The 14,100-nt window shown below is 44.7% G+C and overlaps 1 protein-coding gene across 2 annotated transcripts in view; it reads left to right on the forward strand.

The window, feature by feature from the left end:
• The window catches only part of LOC115151825 (A disintegrin and metalloproteinase with thrombospondin motifs 20), a 137,181-nt gene that overhangs the window by 87,018 nt on the left and 36,063 nt on the right, over nt 1–14,100 (forward strand). For both annotated transcript variants that reach the window (XR_003867366.1, XM_029696082.1), the window contains exons 13-22: nt 789–970; nt 2,191–2,327; nt 2,692–2,809; nt 6,218–6,313; nt 9,239–9,405; nt 9,567–9,696; nt 11,462–11,588; nt 11,674–11,884; nt 12,147–12,311; nt 13,007–13,177. Coding sequence is in view for 1 of the 2 variants with exons in the window: in XM_029696082.1 (XP_029551942.1) it covers nt 789–970; nt 2,191–2,327; nt 2,692–2,809; nt 6,218–6,313; nt 9,239–9,405; nt 9,567–9,696; nt 11,462–11,588; nt 11,674–11,884; nt 12,147–12,311; nt 13,007–13,177 (1,504 nt within the window). In the remaining variant the exon portion in view is untranslated. The remainder of the gene's footprint in view (nt 1–788; nt 971–2,190; nt 2,328–2,691; nt 2,810–6,217; nt 6,314–9,238; nt 9,406–9,566; nt 9,697–11,461; nt 11,589–11,673; nt 11,885–12,146; nt 12,312–13,006; nt 13,178–14,100) is intronic.

A 14,100-nucleotide genomic window follows, 5' to 3' on the forward strand; every position in this document is an offset into this window, starting at 1 on the left:
GTCTAACTAAGCCAAATTAAGTCAAAACACACCAGGAGTAGCCAGTCAAAGCAATAACACACACCTTGAGTAAGGGCTCTGATTAGTCAAAACAAACCAGGAGTAACAGTCAAAACAATGCAACACTTGAGTAACAGTCAAAACAATGCTACACCTGAGTAACAGTCAAAACAATGCTACATCTGAGTAACAGTCAAAACAATGCTACACCTGAGCAACAGGCAAAACAATGCTACACCTGAATAACAGTCAAAACAATGCTACACCTGAGTAACAGTCAAAACAATACAACACCTGGGTAACAGTCAAAACAATGCTACACCTGAGTAACAGTCAAAACAATGCTACACCTGAGTAACAGTCAAAACAATGCTACACCTGAGCAACAGGCAAAACAATGCTACACCTGAGTAACAGTCAAAACAATGCTACACCTGAGTAACAGTCAAAACAATGCTACACCTGAGTAACAGTCAAAACAATGCTACACCTGAGCAACAGTCAAAACAATGCTACACCTGAGTAACAGTCAAAACAATGCTACACCTGAGTAACAGTCAAAACAATGCTACACCTGAGTAACAGTCAAAACAATGCTACACCTGAGTAACAGTCAAAACACTACAACACCTGAGTAACAGTCAAAACAATACAATACCTGGGGAAGAAAGAATAACAAACAAAGCCTGTGGACATACTTGGCAAAACACATTTCAATCAAAGAGTCAAAACCGCTGTGAATGTCAGTCATGTTTTAATCAAGTTATTTTGCCGTAATGTTTCTTCAGGCCCCGGAATGGAGGAAAGTTCTGCGTGGGTCGAAGGATGAAGTTCCGGTCCTGCAACACTGAGCCGTGTCCCCGAGGACGGAGAGACTTCCGTGAGGAGCAGTGCTCTCAGTTCGACGGCAAGCACTTCAACATCAACGGTCTACCTCCCACCGTCCGCTGGGTGCCCAAGTACAGTGGTAGTGAGTACCTTCTATTGTAAAGTGTCTTTGAGTCCTTGAAAAGCGCTACCATATATAAAACTCCATGTATTATTAGTGGGAGTACTCACTGAACTAGCAGTTAAACCATGATAACACCAATCCTCTATGATAACAGTTGATAACATTACATTATAGCGTTCTACTACCCTATACCCTACCCTATACTACACCTATAGACACCTCTTGATGCTCCCTCACAGTGCTCAAAGAACCGGACTTCTACTATCAGAAGGTCCACCATGCCTAATTGAGGGCTAGGTGGGGTTAAGGTGTCAATATTCTTTTGAATTACGTAAAACATGGCTCTGGTTCTTCTGTCTCCTTACCCCACTCCCCATCGTGTCCTGGTAGGTAGACTAACTGTACTGTTGGCTTTTGGCTCAGTAAGGCAAATTCTGTCAGTGTGTTTTCCCTCAATACTCTGCATAGTCATGATAGGAACAGACATGAAAAATGTACAGAGTAATCAACACTTGAGAAGCATACAGTACTAAAATATATGCTCCTGGATAGCTTCCCTCTTCTATACCTCACGCATTGTAATAATTATAGTGATGGCTTGCACAGCTGAACGAGTTGCCATTTGGCAAAGGAGACAGGGCTTTAGCGCAGGGTTTAAGATTTGGAAGAAGTAACCGCGAGCTATCACAATACAATGTTATACAAGCACACTGACCAAGCACAGAGGCCATAAATGGTGTCAAACAGAATGGGGATTTTTCTAAACACCTGATATAAACGCAGTTATTTCAGCAAAGCTAACTGCTGACCCTTGCAAAAATGTTAACAGCTGTACTATTGTAGAGAATTACATATTTTTGAGTTTGTAGACCTATTTTGTGAGGCCTTTGCTAACTGTAGATTGTTGTTGTTGTTGCCATTATTATTGTTTTTGTTGTTATTTGACATTTCATTATATCATGACATGTAAAATGATTCATCCATAGTTTTGTCAGTATATATATATATCACAGGAGGTTGGTGGCACCTTAATTGGGGAGGACGGGCTCGTGTTAATGGCTGGAGTGGAATGGGTGGAATGGTATGATATACATCAAACACCTGGTTTCCATGTGTTTAATACCATTCCATTTACTCCGTTCCAGCCATTATTATGAGCCATCCTCCCCTCAGCAGCCTCCACTGATGTATATCTCACCATACAGTCATCTTCCAATGGGTCTGTTTTTCCTCTGTAGTTCTAATGAAGGATCGGTGCAAGCTCTTCTGTCGGGTTGCCGGGACAATGGCCTACTATCAGCTGAAGGATCGCGTCATCGACGGCACGCCGTGTGGCCCAGACACCTACGATATCTGTGTTCAAGGCCTCTGTCGGGTAACTGTACTCCCTAACGTCATACTGTGTATCAAACACAGCTAACTTACAAACTGATATATGTTCTCTCAGATGTGTCTGTCTATATAAGCATATCACTAACAATGTTGTGGCATACTGTATCAGAGTATGTACACACACATGTACACACACATGCACACACACATGCACACCCACACACACACACACAGAAACAGAGAAAGCTTTAGTTTTGCGGTGTTGGATTGAGTATATAAACGTCTATTTTTAGTGCAGGATTGTGACCACTGATGATTGACATAGCCCAAGGTGTGACCCCCTGTCTGATTGGTGTGTCTCTGTGTGACCCCTTGTCTGATTGGTGTGTCTCTGTCTGTTTCAACAGCAAGCAGGCTGTGATCATGTGTTGAACTCCAAGGCGAAAAATGACAAATGTGGAGTGTGTGGAGGGGACAACTCCTCCTGCAAAACCCTCGCTGGGACCTTCAACGATGCTGAGTATGGTAAGCCTGGCTGCCTTTCTCTTGTTTCCCTGTATTCCAAAGTACGTTAGCAGGTATTGCACACTGTTTACAACAACAACTGTCTATGAACAGTTGAAATGCAATATACAAAGTACATAAAGATGTTTGCTATGCTAAACTTGCTAAACTAATTGACACTTGGACAATCCACAAATGACAACAGAATTATGACACAACTTTTGGATGCTAGTGAAGGGAGTGAACATTTTCCTTTTGCTTTGGGACAATGCTTTGCATAATAGATATCCTGAATAAGTCTCCAAAACCTGTTGAAAACCTCAGTAAACTCTGGAAGTTCTCAAAATTAACTCCGACCCAGCGTGACCCCCTTGAACTCATGATTAGTATGTCTCTTCTCGGGCCAAGCACTGATTACATCAAATCCCCTTCAAGTCTGAGCTGCAAAATAACAAAATAAATTAGCATAAATGGTTGTGGATTTGGCTCAATATTTACTCAACATTTATTTAGCAATTCACTTCTCTTCATCTCTCATCCTCTATCTGTCCATTCCTCTGCTTGTGTTTCTGCTGAAGAGTCCCAGGCCAAGCATGTGCAGCCAGACCAAGCTTAGACCAGGATGACATGAATGGGAACTCAGCCCAGCCAGAATATCCCTAGTCCAGCATGGTCCACTCCTCTCCCTTCTCTCCCTATCTTCATCTTCTCCCCCTCTCTCTCTCTCTCTCTCTTCTCTCTCCTTCTCCCTCCCTCCCTCACCTCTCCCTCTCTCTTTCTCCCTTTCCCTCGACTCCTTCCTCTCCCTCTCCATCCTCCTCTTCCTGTCCATCTCCCTCTTTAGCCAGTTAACAGTCTCTAAACAGCTAAATGAGGAGAGGAGAGCCACTAACTCAGGGGTTTGAGGACCTCACACAGAGCTGAGGAGACTCTGGACCCTGATAAAAGCACACTTTGTTTTTATAATAATGATGATTTGTTTTATTCATTTAGCTCCTTTACCCAGTTCCCAAGCTGTAACGCTTAGACACATTGAAAGTTGAAGTAACCTATGGCTTACCCTTTGCTGTGTAACTAAATGAGCGTATGTACAGTAAAAAAACATTTAGAACAGTGGTCTCCTAGTCTTCTTCTCCCTCAGTAGAGTGCTGTGTGTCTGTCTGCCCATCATGAGGTAGACCTCAGCTTTCCCAGGGTGCACCAGGGGTGTCTCTCCTGGAGGACTGTGTTTGCATTCCGCGGTCGCCCTGTGGTTGCGTTTAGATTGTGTGTGTGGTGAACGGTTGCATTGGGGGCTTCGAGGGCCTGTGGATGAGCTGTGGCTTTCTCTAAGGGGGACCTGGTCTACGGTTTACACAGTTCGCCCACTCATTGTACTTATGTGCTTATTCTGTCTTCACTGGTTAGAGAGGGAATTTAACATGCTACTTAAAACCTAACAGCACAGAAGAGACATTTATGCTGCTGTTTTTTAGCACTGGAGTTTTCTTATGGACATTCTTAAGCAATTGTTGTTTATCTTTTAGAATTTAGAGCAAAAAGTAATTATTTTTTTGTTGATGCTGTAAGACTGGAAGCTGCAGCCTTTTCTTGTGGTACCAGAGTGACTGTAGCATATACGGGTTATTGACTTATTCTTTTGACTACAAAGAAAATGCACTTCAATCAACAATAGTGACCACCGAACGTAGATTGAGTGATAAAGTGTGTGGTTGGCCAGTCGGTCGATGTGACAAGACATAACCTTTACTAGTGCTGCCCCCGAGTGGCCCAGGCACTTCTCTCTCCCTTCTCCACTCACCCCCTTCTCTTTCCCCCTCTCACCCTTCTTTTCGTCGCCTATTTTCTCCTCCTCTCTCCCCTCTCTTTAATCCAGTTCTCTCCAGCCACTTTCTCTTCTGACTCCTCTCCCCTCACTCCAATATCAATGTTTTATATTTTTATAATGTAACCTTTATTTAACCTTTATTTAACAATGACGGCCTACCCCGGCCAAACCCGCCCTATGGGACTCCCAATCATGGCTGGATGTGATACAGCCTGGAATCGAACCAGGGACTGTAGTGACGCCTCTAATACTGAGAGGCAGTGCTTAAGACCACTGCGCCACTCAGGAACCCATCTCTGTTCTAACCCTCTCCTCAGCCCTCACTCCAATATCTCTGTTCTAACCCTCTCCTCTCCCCTCACTCCAATATCTCTGTTTTACCCTGTCCTCTCCCCTCACTCCAATATCTCTGTTTAACCCTCTCCTCTCCCCTCACTCCAATATCTCTGTTTTACCCTGTCCTCTCCCCTCACTCCAATATCTCTGTTCTAACCCTCTCCTCTCCCCTCACTCCAATATCTCTGTTTTACCCTGTCCTCTCCCCTCACTCCAATATCTCTGTTTAACCCTCTCCTCACCCCTCACTCCAATATCTCTGTTCTAACCCTCTCCTCACCCCTCACTCCAATATCTCTGTTCTAACCCTCTCCTCTCCCCTCACTCCAATATCTCTGTTCTAACCCTCTCCTCTCCCCTCACTCCAATATCTCTGTTTTAACCCTCTCCCCTCACTCTAATATCTCTGTTCTAACCCTCTCCTCTCCCCTCACACTAATATCTCTGTTTTAACCCTCTCCTCTCCCCTCATTCTAATATCTCTGTCTCTCCCCCCACTCCAATATCTCTGTTCTAACCCTATCCTCTCCCCTCACCAATATCTCTGTTCTAACCCTGTCCTCTCCCCTTTTTCCAATATCTCTGTTTTGACCCTCTCCTCTCCCCTCACTCCAATATCTCTGTTTTATCCCTCTCCTCTCCCCTCACTCCAATATCTCTGTTCTAACCCTCTCCTCTCCCCTCACTCCAATATCTCTGTTTTAACCCTCTCCTCTTCACTCACTCCAATATCTCTGTTTTAACACTCTCCTCTCCCCTCACTCCAATATCTCTGTTTTAACCCTCTCCTCTTCACTCACTCCAATATCTCTGTTTTAACACTCTCCTCTCCCCTCACGCTAATATCTCTGTCTTAACCCTCTCACCTCTTTCCGCCTCTCACCTCTTCTCTTTCATCTCCTGTTCTGTTTCTACTCTCTTCCTCCATCTTCTCTCTCACCATTTCCCTCGCTCCTGCTCAGTCTCTCCTCTCCTCTTCCCTCTACCCATGTCGGCCTGTCATGGAACACAGACCCAGGGAAATTACAGGGCAAGCGCCGGGCCGGGGAGTAATTACATATTATTTTACGGGTGGGCCTCTTTCTCTCTCTCTTTCTCTCTCTCTCTCTCTCTTTCTCTCTCTCTCTCTCTTTCTCTCTCTCGCTTTCTCTCTCTCTCTCTCTTTCTCTCTCTCGCTTTCTCTCTCTCTCTCTCTCTCTCTCTCTCTCTCTCTCTCTCTCTCTCTCTCTTTCTCTCTCTCTCTCTCTCTCTCTCTCTCCATCCAGGTTACAACACAGTGGTGCGCATCCCTGCAGGAGCTACCAACATTGATATCAAACAGGTCAGCTACTCTGGGAAGTCGGAGGATGACAACTACCTCGGTGAGTTTGTGTGTGTGTGTGTGTGTGTGTGTGTGTGTGTGTGTGTGTGTGTGTGTGTGTGTGTGTGTGTGTGTGTGTGTGTGTGTGTGTGTGTGTGTGTGTGTGTGTGTGTGTGTGTGCGCGCGTGCATGAGTGATGCTGTCACTGTTTAGCCATGGTGCTTCACACCAGGCCAACTCAATCACAGCCAGTTCATGGCAAATTCTTTCTAGCTATAGAGGCTTTAAATATGTTTATTGGTGCCTCTTTAAATGGTGGGCACCATACAATAGGTCACTGTGTTTTCCACCGCTCCTCTACCAAAGGGCAGCCATTGGTCAGAACATGGTTACCCACCCAGTGACCCCAGCTGAGGGACAAGCTGTTTAAGAAGGGGGGTTAAAAGGGGTGAGGAAGTATGGACTAATACCAAACCTCTAGTCATTTATACCAGTCAGAATGTACAGTTGAAGTCGGAAGTTTACATACACTTAGGTTGGAGTCATGAAAACTAGTTTTTCAACCACTCCACAAATGTCTTGTTAACAAACTATAGTTTTGGCAAGTCGGTTAGGACATCTACTTTGTGCATGACACAAGTCATTTTTCCAACAATTGTTTACAGACAGATTATTTCGCTTATAATTCACTGTATCACAATTCCAGTGGATCAGAAGTTTACATACACTAAGTTGACTGTGCCTTTAAACAGCTTGGAAAATTCCAGAAAATGATGTCATGGCTTTAGAAGCTTCTGATAGGCTAATTGACATAATTTGAGTCCATTGGAGGTGTACCTGTGGATGTATTTCAAGGCCTACCTTCAAATTCAGTGCCTCTTTGCTTGACATCATGGGAAAATCTAAAGAAATAAGCCAAGACCTCAGAAAGAAAATTGTAGACCTCCACAAGTCTGGTTCATCCTTGGGAGCAATTTCCAAATGCCTGAAGGTACCACATTCATCTGTACAAACAATAGTATGCAAGTATAAACCCCATAGGACCACGCGGCCGTCATACCACTCAGGAAGGAGATGCGTTCTGTCTCCTAGAGACTAACATACTTTTGTGCGAAAGTGCAAATCAATCCCAGAACAACAGCAAAGGACATTGTGAAGATTCTGGAGGAAACAGGTACAAAGGTATCTATATCCACAGTAAAACTAGTCCTTTATCAACATAACCTGAAAGGCCGCTCAGCAAGGAAGAAGCCACTGCTCCAAAACCGCCATAAAAAAGCCAGACTACGGTTTGCAACTGCACATGGGGACAAAGATCGTACTTCTTGGAGAAATGTCCTCTGGTCTGATGAAACAAAAATATAACTGTTTGGCCATAATGATCATCGTTCTGTTTGAGGAAAAAGGGGGAGGCTTGCAAGCTGAAGAACACCATCCCAACCGTGAAGCATGGGGGTGGCAGCATCATGTTGTGGGGGTGCTTTGCTGCAGGAGGGACTGGTGCACTTCACAAAATAGATGGCATCATGAGGGAGGAAAATTATGTAGAAATATTGAAGCAACATCTCAAGACATCAGTCAGGAAGTTAAAGCTTGGTCACAAATGGGTCTTCCAAATGGACAATGACCCCAAGCATACTTCCAAAGTTGTGGCAAAATGGCTTAAGGACAACAAAGTCAAGGTATTGGAGTGGCCATTACAAAGCCCTGACCTCAATCCTATAGAAAATATGTGGGCAGAACTGAAAAAGCGTGTGTGAGCAAGGAGGCCTACAAACCTGACTCAGTTACACCAGCTCTGTCTGGAGGAATGGGCCAAAATTCACCCAACTTATTGTGGGAAGCTTGTGGAAGGCTATTCTTAAAATAAAGTTGTGAACCTAACTGACCTAACACAGGGAATTTTTACTAGTATTAAATGTCAGGAAATGTGAAAAACTGAGTTTAAATGTATTTGGCGAAGGTGTATGTAAACTTCCGACTGTATATGGAGGAAGCATGGCGGGGCCCGGAGCCAAATGGGCCAGGGGATAAGGGATAGCTGGGAAAGCAAACAGTGTGTCAGAACGAGAGGAAGCTGAATGTGTGAAGAAAAGGTGTTAATTAGAGCCATGTGTAGCCAGGCCAGATGAAAGTGGATAGGGGCTGGGTGAGATGGGTAATGGCTGTGTTTGTGTGTGTGTGTTAACCAATGCATTTTTCTCACTGCTGGAGGGTGCAGGTGATGACTGCCAGAAGAGGTGTTTTTGTCATTGGCCATCACACACCACACACACACAGGCAGTCAGGGGTTAAAGAGGACTAGCTGGGGTCCTCCGCTGGTAGTGTGCAGGCTTGAATGTAAGCAAAGTTGTGCCTAGAGACCTAATCACACACATTGTTTCAACATGGGCTCTCTCACATTGTAATTACTGCATATTTCACAGAACCATTCTTCTTGTGTGTGTGTGTGTGTGTGTGTGTGTGTGTGTGTGTGTGTGTGTGTGTGTGTGTGTGTGTGTGTGTGTGTGTGTGTGTGTGTGTGTGTGTGTGTGTGTGTGTGTGTGTTGAAGGGGGTAGTTGGTGTTTGGTTGGTAGTGTATAAACAAGGGTTTGTTCAGCATGTGTGAGCTTGTCTTTTGTGTTTGTGTGTTTTTATGCACTGGTTTGTATTTCAAGACAGTGGAGCTACTTTGTTATCATTGTAATGCCAGTCGTAAAGAGAGTCACGCAGTCTAACTCCAAATGACTGCAATTTGGTTCCACCAATGTTTCAACATACCCTCTTGCAACAATGGCATTGCAGAACATTTTTGGTTTGAAGTCATTGAATGTTTACATACAGCTTGGAATGACAAAGCTACTTTCCCCCTCAAACGATTTTCCAAACCTGAAACCCACAAGACTCAAAAAGTGTTTAGCAAAGAAAGCAGTTTTTATCCAATGTCTTGAGGCAATATTTTCTTTTTATTATACATTTTTCCACTTTTTGTTTGTTTCCTTTCAGCTTTATCTGACAGCCATTCTAACTTTCTCCTGAATGGGAACTTTGTGGTGGCCATGTTCAAAAGGGAAATCCCCTTCAAGGGAACCGTCATTGAGTACAGTGGCTCGGACACCAAAGAGGAGCGCATCAACTGCACTGAACGCATCGAGGAGGAACTCATCCTACAGGCAAGGCTGATGTCTCTGTCTCTCTCTCGCTCTTCTGTTTGTTTCTGTCTTTATCTCTCTCTTCTTTCTCTCTCTCTAGCTTTCTCTGTCCCCCTCTCCTCCCTTCTCCCATCTCTCCTTCTATATTGTTACAAGTATTTCCCATATCATTGTTGCCCTAGGTCCTGTGTGTGGGGAACCTGTACAACCCAGATGTGCGCTACTCCTTCAACATCCCCATCGAGGAGCACAGGGAACAGTTTGTGTGGGACCCCTCAGGCTCCTGGCTGGATTGTAGCCTCATGTGTCAGGGTAAGGTCATAATCGTCCATCCAGTTACCCATGTGTCAGGGTAAAGTCATAGTCGTCCACCCAGTTACCCATGTGTCAGGGTAAAGTCATAGTCGTCCACCCAGTTACCCATGTTTCAGGATAAAGTCATAGTCATCCACCCAGTTACCCATGTGTCAGGGTAAGGTCATGGTCATCCACCCAGTTACCCATGTGCCAGGGTAAAGTCATAGTTAGCCACCCAGTTACCCATGTGTCAGGGTAATGTCATAGTTATCCACCCAGTTACTCATGTGTCAGGGCAAGGTCATACAGTGGGGGGAAAAAGTATCCACCCTGTTACCCATGTGTTTCAGGCTTCAGCCCCCAATGCTATTTTGACCCCCACACACCACAGCATAAGTACTGAGTAGCAACCCACCTCTCCTATAAATCAACCTACCTCCTCTCCTGGCAGCCCCTCTGCTCTGACCTGGTTGATCACATCCCAGTATACCTTCCTCCCCCTGAGCCCTGAGCCTGCCCTCTAACCTTACTGAGACAATTCATGTATATTTCAATGGACAAAGCCATCAATCACATGACACCATTTTCATTTTTTTATCTTTAATTAACTAGGCAAGTCAGTTAAGAACAAATTCTTATTTTCATTGACAGCCTAGGAACAGCAGGTTAACTGCCTTGTTCAGGGGTAGAACGACAGATTTTTACCTGGTCAGCTCAGGATTTGATCTTGCAACACTTTTGGTTACTAGTCCAACACTCTAACCACTAGGCTACCTGCCGCACCATTCATTCCTATGTGAAGATCCAATAGCACATTGAAGCCAAATGATGTCGGTTAAGATGGCGTCTCATAAGACATACCAGGAAGTAACATTGCAGGCTAGCTCAGTGCTGCCCCCTCTCATTGAGTAACTCAAGTTGAAGGCCGACCAAGGTATTGCAGGCTGCCATTAGCAACTAAATTATCCTTGTCTTTTCCTGTGTGCAATTTTTAAATAATCTGTTCAAGGACATACATCTGGTATATTAGAAGCAATTATTAGTACCATGATTGTCTTTGGGGTTTTTTTTTTTGGGGGGGGGGGGGTTATACGAAGATTGACCACAAAGATTGCCATTTTTTCATTCACTATAATGGGGGATCCTGTTTTCTGCAAACTATACCTGCAGTACCACGGTCGGCTTTGAACTTCCTTGGCTTCTATGAGAGGCAGGTTAGTGTTTCTCTTCATGAATCTTGTTCTGGAGGCAGCTCTGTAGTGTGGTCATTAGCTGGCACAGCCACAAAGTAATACAATTTGATTTGAAACCTAACCCTAATGCCTAACCTTAAAGACCAAAAAGCTATTTTCTGATTCATGAAGTTTTACATTATAGCCAATTTTGACTTCGCAGCTGGCCTATCTAAGAGCAAATCGCTCAGTTCTGCCACCAGGACAAGACTCAGACTAAAAGTCAACCTGCCAATGAGAGGGGGCAGTTGTTCTTCCCTGTTCTGAGCACACTAAATCTCTCCTGGAAGTTTCTCCTAGGACCATTCCTGTGTCTCGCAGCATCATTAGCAGGATCCAGTTGAAGCAGTTTCATCCCAGAACCCCTAATCCTATTTGGACAGGGACCCAATCACAGAGAGTTAATTAAACAATTTAAAGGAGGGGGAAATGTGATCTTTGGCAGTCGATCCTAGCCAGATCGGATCTAATTCAAACATTCAAATCTTGCATGTATGCGTGTGTGTTTGTGCGTGTGTGTTCGTGTTTGTGTGTGTGTGTTCGTGTAGGTGAACGACGGCGCAAGGCGGTATGTGTGAGGAAGAGTGACCACCTGGGGGTTTCTGACCAGCGCTGTGAGCCTCTACCCCGTCCCAACGCTGCCACTGAGCCATGTAACACTGACTGTGAACTCAGGTAGATATACACACACAACCTAACACACACACACTGTCACTAAATATCTGTTAAACAGACACTAACCCATATAGCCTGTTTGCAGGTGGAATGTAGCAGGGAAGAGTGAGTGTTCTGCTAAGTGTGGCCCTGGCTACCGGACCATGGACGTGCAGTGTATGAGGTACAGCTTGCTGAAGAGGCAGAGTGAGAGGGTGGAGGGGAGGGCCTGTTCTGACCTACCTAAACCCCAGGCCAGAGAGGCTTGCCACGGGGACTGTCTGCTCAAGAGCTGGCAGTACAGCGCCTGGTCCCAGGTCAGTAGAAACTACAGTCAAAGACACACATCATTACAATACCTGTTTTCATGATGTGATGCTATGGCACATTGTCTTGAAAAGCAGCCCATTTTTTATTTAGTCTTCTCATGCATGACAGGTGTTATTATAAGTGGACGTGATTTAGGTTACAGGTAGTAGAGAGTATTTTGTACATGTTTGGTGCAGTGTTTTCGTTAGGCGTTTGTGCAGTACATGTTGAATGGTGAATCTAATGCTGAGTGTTGTGTGCATCATTCAGTGTTCTAAGACGTGTGGTCGTGGGGCCCGCACCAGGGACTCCTACTGTATGAACAATCTGGGGAGGAGACTGGTGGACAGGGAGTGCAGTGACTACCAGAGAATGATCGCGGAGAGCTGCAACCACCAGGCCTGCCCTGACTGGTCAGCCAGCGAGTGGAGTGAGGTACGGGTCACACTTCACACACACACAGTACACACACACACACAGTACACACACACACACACACACACACACACACACAGTACACACAGTACACACACACACACACAGTACACACACACACACACACACACACAGTGCAAACACACACATGCACACACATTACACGCACACACGCACACACACACACACACACACACACAGTACACACACACACACATACACACACACACAGTGCAAACACACACATGCACACACATTACACAAATTCACACTGTTCCATTCACATCAATAAACACTTCTATAAACACACATAAATATATACACACTTTATAAAGTATATGTGTATTAATGTACACACATAATAAAACACACATAAATATACACACTTTATAAAGTATATGCATATTGATGTAAACACATAATAAAACACAAATATATACACACTTTATAAAGTATATGCGTATTGATGTAAACACATAATAAAACACGTAAATATATACACACTTTATAAAGTATATGTGTATTGATGTAAATGCATCACATTTGCTCTAACATGCACACACACTTTGAGGATAACATTTTACACATACAATCACAAAATGTTCCTCCGCCACACACACACCCTTCATAAAACATATACTTTATTAGTCTTCCTCCCTCACCCTGACCCTATCTCGCCCTCTGTCCCCTCCCAGTGCTTGGTGACGTGTGGGAAGGGGATGAGGCACAGGCAGGTATCCTGTAGTGTGGGGGTAGGAGAGGAGAATCTGAGTGAACACTTCTGTGACCCCAACACCAAGCCTCTAGCCGTGGGGAGCTGTGAGCTGCCAGATTGTGCCTCCTGGCAGGTTGGAGTCTGGGGACCGGTGAGTCCAGATGGATGGATCTGCACGTGCCTGTGTCTGACTGATTCAGGTTCTCGTGTGGTTGAATCTTTGTGATTGAATAGGAATGAATGTGCAGGAATGAATGTTTAAGTATGTAACATTGTAGTGTGTGTTATTTATGTGTCTGGCTGCACGTGTGCTCTGCACATACATCCCCTTCCTTCCCAGTGTGTATCTGTGGTGTGTATCTGTGGTGTGTATCTGTGGTGTGTATCTGTGGTGTGTATCTGTGTGTGGGGTCAGATTTACTCCGACAGGATATGAGGGCAGAGTGAGAGCGCTAGGGGAGGAAATGAGAGCTCAAGTCAGAGCACACCACTCCATAACTTACCACACTATCAGGTACCCCTACTGCCTTAGACGGAGCCGTACACATACGGACCCTGTAAGTCTGCTAGTCCAATACTTCCTCAGCCTATATACACGCACCTTGTCTGGTGTGCACAAGCCAGTATGGCAGGAATGAATGGAGGATTTAATGTCTTTGACCATTCATTGCCTCAACATGATTATTCCATTGACAGAGCTGGTATACAGTATATATGGCTGTTAATTCCTGTGTAATCACAATCTACTGCCCAAATCCTGCAGCACTTCCTCCACCAAATGTGTGTACATGACAATTGGCTCAGAACAGGGCAGCACGGCTGGCCCTTGAATGTACACAGAGAGCTAATATTAATAATATGCATGTCAATCTCTCATGGCTCAAAATGGAGGAGAGATTGACTTCATCACTACTTGTCAATACCTCTCACAAATACATGTTGAATGCACCGAGCTGTCTGTTTGAACGACTGGCACACAGCTCTACACACAAGCATACCCCACAAGACATGCCACAAGAGGTCTCCTCACAGTCCAGAACAGACTATGGGAGGCACACAGTATTGCATAGAGCC

This window comes from Salmo trutta, chromosome 17 (assembly GCF_901001165.1).
Source record: "Salmo trutta chromosome 17, fSalTru1.1, whole genome shotgun sequence".
Taxonomy (NCBI): domain Eukaryota; kingdom Metazoa; phylum Chordata; class Actinopteri; order Salmoniformes; family Salmonidae; genus Salmo; species Salmo trutta.